Raw genomic sequence first — 13,879 nt, 5'->3', positions numbered from 1 at the left:
TGCGCTGCGCCGTAGTCGGAAAGTCAAATTGCGCAAGCGTATGCATCACCGTACTTGATAGTCACGTGACGGCCCAGAACCTTGTCTTTCACACTTCGTTCGTCTGTCCCTCCATTCTTCCGCTTCAAAACCGGTCAGACAGCAAACACCCTTCATCCAATATTAACCCAATACGCACAACCGTCGCCGGCAGCTCATTCCCTCAAGCCGGAGGTGCTTTTCGTCTCTGAAGAAACGCTCTTTGGAATCGCCTGGGGTGGGCGTGGCTACAATGATGGAAGACTTTCAATCGGAAACAGATAGTGACTATACCAGTTACTGGCGGGACTGGGTACGTTTTGTTTTTTGCACTTCCGTTCCCACTCTTCACTTCCCCAATTGCCCCCATTGGATTGTGCGCGAAGAAAAATCTATCGAAGCAAGAAGACAAGCGCGTTTGGGGTGATTCTTTTACCGCCGCGCCATTCATATTGAGGCCAAATCGCAGAGGTTTGACTTGGGCACCTCCATTGCGAGAGCAAAAGAACCCAATCCTTGAACCTTGCAATCCAATGTCCGAGGAGCTGTCTGTATCAGGATTAGGCCACGAAACGGCGGAGATGGAGAATCTAGATTAATACTAACCAGAATCGATGTCATTCTACAGTTCATATCATCCCGAGGCAACGAATACTTCTGCGAGATCGACGAGGAATACATTACCGACCGATTCAACCTGACAGGTCTCAACACAGAAGTGCACTACTATCAACATGCACTGGACCTAATCACGGACGTGTTCGACCTAGATTGCGACGACGACATGCGCGAAACAATTGAGAAGTCTGCCCGCCACCTCTACGGCCTCGTGCACGCACGATATATTGTGACGACCCGGGGATTGGCCAAGATGGTCGACAAGTTCAAGCGGTCGGATTTCGGTCGATGTCCCCGCGTTCTCTGTGACAGTCACCCTCTGTTGCCGTTCGGACCCAGCGACAACCCGGGCCAGAAGAGCGTGAAACTCTTCTGCGCCAAGTGCGAGGACATATACAATCCCAAATCTAGTCGTCATGCCGCTATCGACGGTGCTTATTTCGGTAGCTCGTTCCACAATATTTTGTTCCAGGTCTATCCGGCCCTTGTGCCGCCGAAGTCGCGTCGTCGCTACGAGCCCAAGATTTTCGGGTTCCGGGTTCATGCTGCCGCCGCCCTGGCGAGGTGGCAGGACGAGGAGAGACGGCAAATGCGGCAACGTCTAAAGGATGCTGGTGTCATTGCCGAGGGTGCCCAGTTGTTCATCGAAGACGCCGACAGCAGTGATGGTCAGGGCCATGAGGATGATGATGACGACGAGCTCGAGGACAATGGTGACCGGAAGATGAACCTGGCCGCCGAGCAGGATGAAGGTGTGGAATTGCAGCAGCGGTCGTAACAGACATCACAAATACGAGTTTGCCGGGGAACATTCTGGCGAATGATTCACGAAAATGGAGCAGTTGGATGGGCGTCAGTGACTCTTTCCGGAATACTTTGGCGTTTGTAACCCCCAGAGAGTGGCGTTATGGGGTTTTGGGTTGGAGAACCATTCAGCACTTGTTGTTCTACTTCTACTGCGGGCAATTCACTGGCAGAAAGCAGAGCTTTGAGGAAATCAGCTGAGAGCAAGATGGTGTCCCCAATGCAAAATGACATTGGTTTGTGCATATGCCACGAATTGAAACCCGTCATCATTTCATATCCGCTTGGCTCATTCCGGCGGACCTCTAATCTCTTCTTCTCCTCTTCCCCTTCCTACCAGTGTCTTCCTGACCTTCCACATCATCTTCATCTTTGCCCTTCCTGAGGTCTTCGGGAGCCAATCCCCATGCCTCTGCATCAATCCAATCCTCGCCGTCTGACAACTCGCCCACATGCCCTTCAGTTCTACACCATTCCCAGAGCTTTTCGCGCATCCTCTTGGCCTTTATCAGTTTTGCCAGCACCGCTTCGTATGCCCGCACACTTTCTTCTTGCTTTTGTATGAATAGCATCAGCAGTCGCCGCGTTTCCATGAATTCATCAATCGGCAGACCCAGGCGGGACAATATGGGGGGCACTCGTTGGTTCGTCGTCAATGCCGGAGGAAGGAGGAATAGAGGATCGGGTTTAAGGAGCGAGGAGTCGATGGAAGATGTGGTTGAACTTGGTGACATGGGAGGAGTTGCGGCGGTGGAAGCATTGTGCTCGGCTGCAAGTGCTCGGGTAATTCTTCGCGTCGGTTGTGCATCGCCTTCGTCATCAGCATCGGCTTGTTCATCTGCGTGGAGGTTAGTTTGTTCAGGAGAACCGCCCTCCTTTGCATCCTCGTCGTGCTTGACTCTGGGTTCGTCCAAATTGGCATCATTTTGTGCATGATCGCGACCATCATCGGTGTGGTGGAGCCCATTGCCATTCGTGGTCTGCTCGGTCATGTCCATAGCGCTGTCCTCATGGGCAGACACTTCTGGATTTTGTTCCACTTCATGTTTGTCTCCTGGCTGGGCCTCTTCCAGACCCTTCTCACTGGTATCGCGCTCTTTCGTATCCTTGGTAGCACCAACATCCTCATCTTCGATAGTGGATGCATGTCCATTAATTCCGTTTTGGGTGGCTTCTTGTTCTGTCTCTCGCTTTCGCTTCTTGTTGGCGTTTTCCGAGAGTGCCCTCGGCCTAGGTTCAAACATGTCCCAGTCGTCAGGCCCCTCGACGGCACCCAAAGGTATCCAAGATTCGTCGCCCATGAAGACTCTGTTCAGATTCTTGGCTCGCCAGAGATGGGCCCTTTCCCGCCGCAGGATTTCTTCGGTGGATCTCACCTGGTCGGGCAGGGCACTGTCGAGGAAGGGGAGGGAGAGAGTAGGATGTGTTGACAGCTCGGATGGATGTTTCAAAGGACACAAGAGTTCTGAACACATTGAGTTAGCAGTTGCTCAAAACGTAGGGGGTGCGAGTGCCATCATACCCTCAATTCGGACGCCGCTGTAAGGATTCTCATCTTCGGCGTCTGCGTCCGCTTCGGTGTCACTTTCGCTGTCGTCCAACTCGTCTCCGTACTCGTTATACCGCCGAGGATTTCGCTGCAGGATGTATCGGGTATACCCAGCATGTTCAATCTTCTAAATATGCTGTCAACCTCTCATTCTCGCATTTTGTCCGCTGCACCAACCTGCTTGTAGCCGTCTGGACCGTGTGGATATGGCAGAGCGCCTGCGTGGACGTAGTTCGCACCGAGCTTTAACTTGTTGCCTCTGTTCGTTGCGGATGATATGGGTTGATCGGTCGGAGCTGGGGAAGCAGGCCATGTCAGTATCGAATACTGTAGGGGGGAAGGCATAACATAGGGACGGCTAATTACCTTCTCTTTCTCGTCGCAAAGTTCGCTTCAAAGCTGCTATCGTCTCCGCGATCTCTATATGCTGCGGAGGCATGTTGGCAACCCCTTGACCCTGAGAAAAGCCCACTGGTGTCTTGTCTTCAGCGAGCTGGTGGCCGGTGGCAGAGGGAGGGAGGGACACCAGCGGAGAAAGTGCTTGAACTGATTACGAAAGTGGAAGATGTGAGGATAGAACTGGCTTGACTGGGAATAATACCCTCAGGCTCTGTCGTTCCCAGACTGAATAGTGAATTGTAACGATATTCAAGTTATTGTCGGTGTTCACCTTGTCAGAGGAAGAACTGCAACGCAACCGAGCGCGCAATGAGCGTTTCGAGTCATGCGGCGATCAGTGTGCAGCTGAATTCTGAGGGCGAATGACTCGAGTGCTAGTCCCAATCTGGCCGCAACTACGCAATGCCGAAATGAAGCATCTGCCCCTCTTATTTGCGAGGCTGGATCGCAGCCTTGTTGAGACAAGGAGAGATTATGCCACTTTGGATTTGTGATTTTTCTCACTGTATTTGCCAGTCTGTCTTCAATAATCTTCGAAATCTTCGAACTATATACAGGATACTCTACAGAAACCTCCGCTGTGTATTTAATGATGCTGTCACCATTGCGAAAGGTGGATTCCACTCCGGCATGGTCAGTGCCGCCCACCCTCGTTGAGGAGGATGGATCTTTCTTTCCAGAACCAACCGCTCTAATCCGGCTCAGTGTATGGAACTCCGACGCGATCAAGCCTTCTTCTGCTCCTTGGATTCTTTCTTTGCATAAATCTGAGCAGTGAAAGGACTGCGACACGGTTAGTAACTCAATTGAAGGCGGCATATCGTGGTGCTCTGGGCCATACTCCTCGAATTTCAGCGCGATCCAGTACATAACAAAGACTTCCAAGGTGAGCAGTACACCCGCGGCTCGACCTGTGTACAAGGCTGTGCCCAAGAATGATAGGGTGCTTCCCCAGTACATTGGCGCCCCGGTCACGTTGAAGGGAAAGCCTTCTACCTTGTGGTCCATCAAGATGCCAAAGTAGTCGCCGAGGTACGTGCCGGTGACTCCCAAGGCCCACATGCTCGAGAGTACCAGGACATTGCCAATAGCAAAGAGGACCGCACCTAGCACTGGCTGATGCAGGGGTGAATAAAGTGGTTGTTCATCGAGCGCCGATTTGTATAAAGAGTCGCGTAGGATTCCGAGCGAGAAAATGGTCACTGCCAGTGCATAACAGCCGTAATAGGGCGAGCGGAAGATCTTGGTCAAGAAATGGGTATTGTACTCTGATTTCGTGTCAGAATGTATATTGGATTATAATGTACTTGAATCGTCATACCAAGTCGGGCCACGACGCTGCATGAGTTAGTCATCTGATAGTGCACAGTCCTGGCACTGACTTACTTCCAGAAAATCGGATTGAAAGCTATGGCAGCTGCAGCAACTGTGTATTGTCAATATCATGTATGCCTGAACACGACTTTCGAGCGATCAGAGTTTACCGTAGAGCGATTGCGCCGATGTATCAATGAAGCCGACTTTCTCACTCCCAGTCGCACTGGCAACAAGATTTTGCAGCTTCTCCATGGTTGCTTGATCGATCGAGGTGTTTGATTGCGGCACAGATTACTAAGCTTTTATCGCACACAGAATCGAAGCTTTGAAAACGTGGCGGTGGTAGAAGTTCAAGTTCGATTCAAGTTGAGAGGGAGATTGATGAGCTCGCTTGGCACTACTACAGACGCTGGAAGGTGCCAGCTTCTTCACAATTTAGGGCCTATTTATCTGACGTGCTGGATCCCAAACGTGCCGCTTTAACAACCTGTATTCCATCATGATAAAGGCTGAAAAGGAGTCTTTGAGGTGCCCAAAAGGAAATCATACATGTACGTTCTTCATAATATTCATTTCTCCTGTTGACAAGAAGGTCTCGACACGTCTCTTTTCCCCTATGTATTCCATGTACAATAACTAGGGCTTCGAACTTCGTTTAGACCTTGACGAGAAGATTCCCCTTCTTGTCGACCTTCACCCCTTCTCCGCCAGGGAGGACTTTCAGTGTTTGTCCAAAATATGCATCAACCACTTTCAACTGCACAGCAACCCACTGGTCTCGCTTGTACGGGAATATCTGGTATGTTATCGTATGTCGGCTGATAGGGACCAAGCTTGGGGCACATATCTTTGGCCCGCTAAAAGCGAAGTCTTCACTGGCCTCCATTGAAATGTTGAATGTAAGGAAATGCATGCTAGGGTTCTCGATCGTGAACTTCAACTGCCTTGTATGCATTTCAGACAAGTCAACGGCCATATCAGTCGTCGTGAGCAGAACGCGGGGCTCTGCCATAGGTGCTAAGAGCTTGGACACCTCCAACACCGTGGTGTTGACGATTTCAGTTCCTTGCCGACGCCAGCCGATCTCGAGAGCAAGATCTAATCCAACCGTGTGCCGGTCGCCCAGTTTCAACTTCTGGATAGTCAGCTCAAAATCGAAGATCTGCGTCTGATCCGGTAAGATTATCGACGAGATCGCGGCCGCGTCTTTGTCAGCCTGCGTGTCATCCTCCTTGCGCACGATACCAGTACTTGTCGAGCAAACCGCTCCTCCCACAACTTTGGTCGCAGTAAGAAGAATTGCTTCAATGACGATAGGCTCCGCCGCAAACGAACAAATACTGGCTGCCATCACGTATCGATGTCGCAAACCTAGAGCACTTGCAGAATCGCTATCCGACGGAGGTGCCTCGAAGAAGTTCGGCCATGGATCCGCATCGAGGCGAGGGGTGAACTCGTAGTTCGCTTCAAAAGGCCGTATAACAGTGACATCGACCGTCGTAGTCTTGGTCAAGATGGTCTCCGGCTCCGAGATCAGTGCGTACCTTGCCGTAATTTCGATCTCGTAATCCACAGCGACTGCGGTTCCTGTAACAATTAAAGACACTGTTGTCTTGCCAGACGACGGTATTGCCCCGAGCTCTCGAGATGGTAACGTTGGGCTACCTGTATCTGAAGAAGGATCCACGGCTTCATTCGTTTCCGACGAGTGCCACCTAATTTGCGCAGCACCCTCAACGGAACCTATCATTCGTACCTCAACTGAGACTACCACTTCTTCGTCTTCTCCATTGAGGATGTCAAAGTCAATGTTGAAGGACTCATTGGTGTAGTATGTGGGTTTCAGGTCAGGTGCTTCAATCTGCAGTTTTGGCGGCTTTGGTTTGACATCAATGGTGTTGAACGCATTCGACTCTTGCCCGAAAGGGCGAGCAATAGGGATGCCATTGCGGGCCTCCCACCAACGAGCTGTTGAGTGTCCACTATCGGACGAGCTAACAGTGAGAGTGAATTTCTCATCCTGAATTTTGAGAGCAATTGATGCAATAGATATTTCTCCTGCCTCTCGTGGTATGACACGGAAGCGGTATATAATTGTATGGCCGGGTGCGATTATCAAGTCGCCAACGCCGATCAACGAAGGCACTGTTTCGGTAGAAGACCGTTTGCTCGCTAGCACAGCCGTAGATGAAGAGTCTTCGAGGGCGACATCACAGAAGCGAGCCCTTGACGCGTCATTTTCTTGATGTTGGACTTCTCCCGATACCAGACAGATGGGTTTCAGGCTACCCTCAAAGACGACCCTGGCTTCGGTGAGTTGAATAGGAGATAATCCTTGCCGAGCCCGAGACTCTATGGAAAGCTGACACTCTAAGGGCTCTCCGACAAACACGTTGTGGGTAGAGAAGGCGAAGGCCGGCACCAGCGGCGACACCGCTTCATCCATGTCGATTACCACCGATAGATTGATATCCTCGGACGAGGAAAAAATTGAGCCAAGTTGCAGGTCATAGTTGACGCCTGGCTTTGGTTCAAACAGACTGTTCGAAAGTTCCCAAATCAATTGAATCAGAAGAGCATGGTCTTTGACATAAGACACGCAGTCCAGCAGAGCCCATCCGAGGTATTGTAATAATCTCCACCAACCACCCCGCCTCCAGTTCGTGCTGTTCCACAGGGGAAGAAGGGTCGCAACAGCCTCTGTCCAGGACCCTGCACTGATTTGTTCAAGACCTTTTTGAAGTTCCAAGATTTCGACTTTGCGTAATTGACCACGTTTGGCGAAGTGAGCAATGGCGACTTTCAAGGTACTCAGAATCTCTTCTAGATAATTATACCCGGCACTTCCATCAGTTGGTACCTCACGATACGGCTCAAGTGCCAAATATGTATCGTAAAGGTGAGCTCTGCTTGCTACCATAGAGGCTGGCGAGCGTCCTGGGGACTGTCTGTCCTCGTCCGGGACTTGTAATGCCCATTCTCGGCGGTTGCTGGTGCATTTTCTGGAGATGTCAAGCCAATATCCCTCGTGGTGGATGAGTTCCCAAGGAGTGGTAAGGTCAGCGGGTTGAAGCGACTTATCAGGCCGGGCAAAGATAGAAAGAATCCCTGAACTCTCGGTGTTCTTGACGTTGAGCAGTGGATATTCTGAGTTGGACAGCAATTCTGCCATGACCTTTGCCCAGGCAGATTGCCATGCCTCCCATCCATAGTTGTCCGTGCCCTTGCCTTTTCGATTGACCAAGTCCATGGTCCTATCTCGGTGACTGATCCAAAAACGCACTGCTGCGGTGCCCTGATTTGACCATAGAAGACACCTGATAGTGCGCAATGCGATGATATCGGCAAGCAACCGCGCCTCGTTGAAACGTGGACTCCATATTGGAACCGCTTCTATAACTTCTGACCCAAAGAGACATTCGTATGCCGCCTCGTAGTTTCGACATGCAGCATCCATTTCCTGGCGAAACTCTGCGAACACCCCTAGTTTGAACTCATACCTGACGTTCCAGCCTTGTGACGACAATGGATGGGAGGTGCCTGGTCGCACGGTTGGCTGAGGAACGACGTTTCTATTACGCTTACGGCGAGCATGCTTCGAAAGATCGCGATAATATTCCGCACATAAGGGATTGAGATAGGAAAGGACAGAGCTAACAAACTCTTCCACCTCGTTCGGGGTGGCGTCATGAGGGAGAAAGTAAATGGATTTCCCGTCAAGACCAGTAGCACGCCGGATATTGTTGCAACGATCTTCAACCTCGGAGGAAGTGATATCACCGTCACCCAGCAGGACGAGGACGACTCTAGTCCGGTAATTAGTTGACAAAAGCACGTTGCGGACATTGCTGATCTCGGACTTGAGCTTATTGTCCTCCAGAGAGCTGACATGTGGATCAGAACAGAGGGAGAAGAAACTCAGAAGGGCACAAGGCAGCCGGGACTGATGTTTCGTGATCCACAAGGGCGACATGATCCCATCGGGATACAGCGGTGAGCGTGGTGTCAGAGGCGACAGGGGAGAATGGAGCACGAGAGGCGGCGGGGGGCTTCCATTGGCAACAGTCGCTGACAAGCTGGGAGAGTAGGGCGGAGGCGGTGCCTTACGGGGAGGGAGAGTGTATACCTATGTTTCTTGTCAGACGCCAATGCTCTTGGCCTTGAGAACAGTAATTGCGACGCACCCGCCCAACCGGTACGATCTTGAACACCCTGCCATTTCGAGCGACTAGGGCCTGCGAATGCCATGGCACCTCAGAGGCATCCTGTGCGCGGAAAGACTGGAGCAATCGCTCTGCGAGAGGTTTTTGCGCGGGCGGCACATCTACCTTGATTCTGAAGCCACCTTCTTGGAAAAAAGCATGTGTCCGCCCAGATATGTCAGATTGAGACTCGCTCGCTCCTGAGCCTAATCCGGAGAGGACAAGTAAGGGTAAGTTATGGAGGACATAGTCCGCAGGGTATCGATCCATAACGGCCAGGCATCTTGCGAGCGCCTCCGCTGGTAATAGAGGCACAGTAAACTCCGAGAAGCGAGGTGCAGGTGTGCCTGCTTCTGGCAATGACAAACGCAACGTAGAAAGCGCACGGCAAGCGAGCGCCCGGAGTTGATGTGATTGCTACCAGGTAGTGGTCATCGACACGGATCGCGAACTCGGTCGGCAAAAAGCACAGTCGGCGCAGTTGCCTGTTTCGTGTTGACCGCGAAAGCCCCTTTCGACCCTCAGCCTTTCGTAGCCTTACGCCCTCATCCGAAGTTTATTGTTCACAGCTCCAGCGCTACCATTATCTTACCTATTAATGGTTGACATCACCCAATATTAGACACTCTTACTTCTTGCCGCATTCGTACATTCCCGAGTGGCGCTGTAAATCTCACATCTCATGACAAGGAAAAGCCGTCTGATAAATACATCGATCCTGCTGACGGCGGATGGCATATATAGCAAGGTAAAGCATGAAGAATAACTACATATCTATTTGTGTTTATGGCTGTCCATATTGTGCCGCTTGTGGCGTTCCTTTTCTTGTTTCTCCCGATGTTGGATGTATGCCTCGGCAGCGATCCCCCCAAAGACGAGCGCCACACCCATCCATTGGCCATGGCTCAAACTTTTACCGAACCAGACCACGCTCAGGACCATCGTAAGCATCTTGCGAGTCACCGTCACCGTCACAAGAAGCAAACTTGAGAACCGCTCCAAAGTCGCGTAGATGAAGAGCTGGCCAACCGCGCCGCAAGCTGCGAAACCCAGCACATCGTAGAAGACTGTAGGATGTCTGCTAAAGAAAGCCAAAGCACTGGCCAACTCATGGGTTTCACTGGGTTGGGCGAACGCGGGGAGCAGGGATGGTGGAATATATGGCGTCACGACAAGATATAATGTCATGATCAAAGTGCCCAGTAGATTCAAAATGACCATCATTTGAGGCCCTGTAGTCTTGCCGTAGCGATGTGGAGATTGGAAGATGTGATCTTGCACAGTATTGGTAAGGCCATCGAAAAGAAGATTTATTCCCAACAAAGTCAGGCCATAGGTGCTCGAGGCCTGAGTCTTCCGTTGCTTGCCAGGTTTCGGTGGGTGATAGAGTGTAAACAACGCAACACCCGCGGTGACTGCAAGCACGATAACATATTTCGAGAGTGGGTAGCGCTTGCGGAACAGCGTGACATGGAGGGCCATGACAGGGAGAAGCTTGCACGATTTAGCAAGGACGAACGTAAGATAATCGACGTGGGCGAGTGAGGCATATCCGAAGGGAGAGGCAAGAGTGGTAGTCAACGCTACCAGGAGCAGTGGTCCCAGGGCGGCGGTCGAAGGAAGAATCTTAAATGATTTCGTTTTGTAGAGCAGATAAAGACTTCCGCTCAAGAAGGCAAAGAACGCTTGAATCGTATTCAACACGATGGGAAAGCGGAAATATTCTTGCGGCGCCTGCGCCGCCTCGTCGACCGGATATGGAGTGGTCGTGATACGCTCCTGAAGGAGACCCCATGTTAAGAAAGAGGCATAGATGCCCGAAACACATATAAGGAGCGTCAGAATCCCAGGAGAGGATTTTGCATGGGAATGCCTTCTCTTTCTCGGTGAAGCCGGTTCGGAGACATGTCCATTGCCGTAGACTGCGCGCTGGTCGGGTTCGTTTGAGAGAGACTGCATAATCTCCCCGGAATTGACGCGTTGCGTCGGAGCGACCTGTTTTCGGCGCGCCATAACAGAGGTATGAAAGGTCAAAGGAACGACTGGAAAAGATGGAACGGCCAACAATGCGAAGTGAGAGTAGATGCAGTTGATGGGATGGTACAATGTAGAGTACTCTGATGGCGGTAGAAGATCTGGCCTTTACCAACCTGCGGCCAAATATTTGCGGCCCCGGCCTTACAAGTGTTATTTCCGATTCGCGAATAATCCGCCTGAAGTTGAACGAAGCGTCAGGGGTGTCGCGTGCAGTGCCGGTTCAGAGCATTGTCCTTACTACCAGGTATGTACAGTGGTACTTTAATTCAGTCCCATGGAATCAAGCCTCGTTGTTTTCCAGCCTGGCTGCTTGCAACGTGAAGTGCACGGGCTGCTCCTGACAAGAGGGATGGCTATTAAGTACCTCGATACTGTCAAGGTGACGCTCAATACGAAGCATTGTGATATTCCAGCAGTACCTGAAACATACACGACACCGTCTAATCATCCTCATCATCACTTCCGAAGATGGCTCTAAATACAGCCTGCCCGGGTCTTTCCTGCTCTAGTGCCTCATTTCGATCTGGTTGGATCCGAGCAGATGCCGTTGGTATTTCCTGGACAGAACCAGTTGTTTCTTGGCTCAGGCTATGTGCGACATCCCTTGACGTGTGCTCTACCTTCCCGACTTCATTTGAATCGTTTTGGCGTCCAGCTGACGTAAAGGAGCCGGATGGCTGTGTTGTGGTGTGGTTCTGTGCTCCGGCCGCAGACGTAGTGCTTGCCCCCATTCCCCCAGCCATCGAGGCAGAGTGGTCCGGCAATGGCACATTGAACCTCTTGCAAAGCAGTCGGGTCGGATAGAAGCTTGTCACTGACCTGGTCATTGGACCGAACATACCCAGCTTCGCAGCCGCCACAGCTGGATCCTCTGGCTTTGTATCCGGCCTAGACAGCAAGGAATCTTTTGTGCCGTCGGTGAGGTCTCCGTTATTAGCTGCTGGCAAGGAGGAAGAAGACGTGAAGCGGCTAGCCATGACGCCACTGATAGGCTTAAAGACCTCAGCAGCGCGGGCGAACTCATTCATCTCAGTTACCCAGTCGTCCTGTGTCATTCCCTCCGCGCGGGGAGGGAGGTCTTCGCTTCCTGCAGACTTGCCGATGCCAGCTTGAATCTCAAGATAGGCCCGATACCGGTTGCGCTTATTTTCGTCTTCCGCATACGGCATCCAGCCGCTAGCACCACGGCTCAAGGCCTGAAGAGCCACATCGGGCGCGAGTCTTGGAATCAGACTTTGTAGGTTTGTAGATGTAGATTTTCCCTCTCCAGTACCATCAGGAGGTACTTCATTCCCTGCTCCAGGGAGATCCTGCCGGCCTGAGGCGGCGACCATCCTTTCGCGAGCGGCAGGGGTCAAGAAGTCAAAAACAGATTTTCCAGGGAGCTGTGATTCTCCCAAAATATTAGCTCGAGATTTTGCTGTGAGAGTAGATGCTCGGGCAGCGTCGGCGGTTGAGACGAACTCCGCCTCAGAGCGATGGCTGGCTTCCTTGGCCATAGACGACTTCCATCCAGCTGGGACATCGGGAGGTTTATACTTGTCGTCCTGGATGGTCAGCGTGCCTAGCTGTTCCGCTAGAACGAATCCTTCTAGAGGCAATCTACCATCGTGGCACTTTCTTAAGGCTCCTTTCAAGTTGGCTAACTTTTTCGAAATGAATGTTGGCTTAGTTTTGACCAAGGGATTCGCAGCGGTAGTCGATCTCTTTGGCTTTGGCGTCGACTTCTTGTCGCCGCCAATTACCCTGTTGTAAGATATTCTCGGCCCCATAGAGTAAGGATCTTCATCGTCAGAACCGTCGTCATTAAGAATTCCCACGCCAATTCCGGTCATCCTTTTTCGCTGGGCGAATTTCGGGGCGAAGATGCGTGCGCTGGAGAGCTCATCTTTAGGAGCATCATCGTGCATAGCACTATCTTCCTGCATCCTGCGAGATGTAGTGGTCGCTTCAAGGTCTTTGGAGCCCATGCCTTCATATCCAAGACCTTTGTGATCTGTCTTCTTTTCATAAGACACTATGCGGACATCTTCAGGGGCGAAGAGGTGTTCCTCTGCAGGTTCAACCCCATCATCATCATCCAGCCTTGCCGCTCTTTTGACGCGAGGTCCAATCCCTTGTCCCTCCCTCCAGCCCATCCTTCTGAGTAGTTTCGAACCAATTGTCTCGTTCAAGGGTCGGAAGAGATCTACCATCGCCGCCTGTCGGCTCGGATCATGCTCGGTGCCAAATCCCGCAAACTCGCTGGATGTATTTAAAGTGCGCGCCTCTTCCACCTCACGCAAGTCTTCTTCGTCCATGAAATCCTCGGGCCTCTGCACAGCCTTTTGGCCATCTTTGTATCGATTTTTCCGCGAGGAGACAAAAGTAGAAGGGGTCCAACCTTCCTTGGAGCCTACCGTATTGAAGTATCTGTGTCCTCCATTTTTAGTCATAATGTCCTTGTGTTTTACGCTCCATAAGCTCACCCGGCGCTGAAGCCTCCAGTGAAGGCGCCGTGCAAGCGTTTCCGGCCTCTCTCATCTGTGACTTCTTGTTTCCATATTGGCACAAAAGACCCGTCGTCTCTGGTGTGGTCATCCAAGGGTGGTAACGGCGTTCCGTACGCGACGAAGGGCGAAGTTTGCGCCAGAAGATCGGCCTCGAAGGCCTGTCGAGGACGCTTGTATGCCATCTTTCGACCGCGCCACTAACCATGCCGTAAGTGCGAATTAGAGCCGGCGTCAATCTTGCAACAAAGCGCTGCCGACGGACGATGTAGCGAACGAGAAGACAATACTGGAATTGGAGTATCGTAGGTAGGTGATGTCAGACAGAAAAGTGTCGAATCGGAGACGCGCAAGTCGATCACCGCAAGACAACTTGAACACCCCAAGTTGAAGCAGGTCAAGGCATAATTGTTCTGTCAGACCAAGCGTTTTCTCCCTACCGCAGA

General features: G+C 51.6%; 6 protein-coding genes across 7 annotated transcripts; 1 reads left to right on the top strand and 5 right to left on the bottom strand.

Moving 5' to 3' along the window:
- Positions 1–129: 129 nt before the first annotated feature.
- HMPREF1120_04290 (casein kinase II subunit beta-2) lies at positions 130–1,764 on the top strand. The gene is made up of 2 exons (XM_009158411.1): positions 130–331; positions 647–1,764. Exons 1-2 carry the CDS (start codon positions 272–274, stop codon positions 1,412–1,414), a joined length of 828 nt encoding a protein of 275 aa, XP_009156659.1. The 5' UTR covers positions 130–271; the 3' UTR covers positions 1,415–1,764.
- HMPREF1120_04289 (uncharacterized protein) lies at positions 1,650–3,673 on the bottom strand. The gene is made up of 4 exons (XM_009158410.1): positions 3,356–3,673; positions 3,167–3,285; positions 2,963–3,116; positions 1,650–2,905 (listed from the first exon to the last, which is right to left on the bottom strand). Exons 1-4 carry the CDS (start codon positions 3,426–3,428, stop codon positions 1,746–1,748), a joined length of 1,506 nt encoding a protein of 501 aa, XP_009156658.1. The 5' UTR covers positions 3,429–3,673; the 3' UTR covers positions 1,650–1,745.
- A 440-nt stretch (positions 3,674–4,113) lies between these two features.
- HMPREF1120_04288 (methylene-fatty-acyl-phospholipid synthase) lies at positions 4,114–4,957 on the bottom strand (the record flags this gene model as incomplete). Its single annotated transcript, XM_009158409.1, has 5 exons — positions 4,114–4,171; positions 4,230–4,656; positions 4,710–4,726; positions 4,775–4,814; positions 4,873–4,957. The coding sequence occupies 5 exons, from the start codon at positions 4,955–4,957 to the stop codon at positions 4,114–4,116; spliced, it is 627 nt and encodes a 208-aa protein (XP_009156657.1).
- A 403-nt stretch (positions 4,958–5,360) lies between these two features.
- On the bottom strand, positions 5,361–9,177 carry HMPREF1120_04287 (uncharacterized protein; the record flags this gene model as incomplete). Its single annotated transcript, XM_009158408.1, has 2 exons — positions 5,361–8,831; positions 8,890–9,177. The coding sequence occupies 2 exons, from the start codon at positions 9,175–9,177 to the stop codon at positions 5,361–5,363; spliced, it is 3,759 nt and encodes a 1,252-aa protein (XP_009156656.1).
- A 504-nt stretch (positions 9,178–9,681) lies between these two features.
- Positions 9,682–10,920, bottom strand: HMPREF1120_04286 (uncharacterized protein; the record flags this gene model as incomplete). The annotated part of the gene is made up of 1 exon (XM_009158407.1): positions 9,682–10,920. One exon carries the CDS (start codon positions 10,918–10,920, stop codon positions 9,682–9,684), a length of 1,239 nt encoding a protein of 412 aa, XP_009156655.1.
- A 145-nt stretch (positions 10,921–11,065) lies between these two features.
- Positions 11,066–13,868, bottom strand: HMPREF1120_04285. 2 transcript variants are annotated; one of them, XM_009158405.1, is made up of 2 exons: positions 13,413–13,868; positions 11,066–13,356 (listed from the first exon to the last, which is right to left on the bottom strand). In XM_009158405.1, exons 1-2 carry the CDS (start codon positions 13,616–13,618, stop codon positions 11,385–11,387), a joined length of 2,178 nt encoding a protein of 725 aa, XP_009156653.1. In that variant the 5' UTR covers positions 13,619–13,868; the 3' UTR covers positions 11,066–11,384. The 2 variants fall into 2 exon arrangements, with proteins under 2 accessions (XP_009156653.1, XP_009156654.1); XM_009158406.1 differs by having other exon boundaries at positions 11,066–13,868.
- Positions 13,869–13,879: the final 11 nt, after the last annotated feature.

This window comes from Exophiala dermatitidis, assembly GCF_000230625.1.
Source record: "Exophiala dermatitidis NIH/UT8656 unplaced genomic scaffold supercont1.3, whole genome shotgun sequence".
Classification (NCBI taxonomy): Eukaryota; Fungi; Ascomycota; class Eurotiomycetes; order Chaetothyriales; family Herpotrichiellaceae; genus Exophiala; species Exophiala dermatitidis.
Note: the sequence above shows the minus strand (reverse complement) of the source record. Positions and strands in the feature narration are given on the sequence as shown.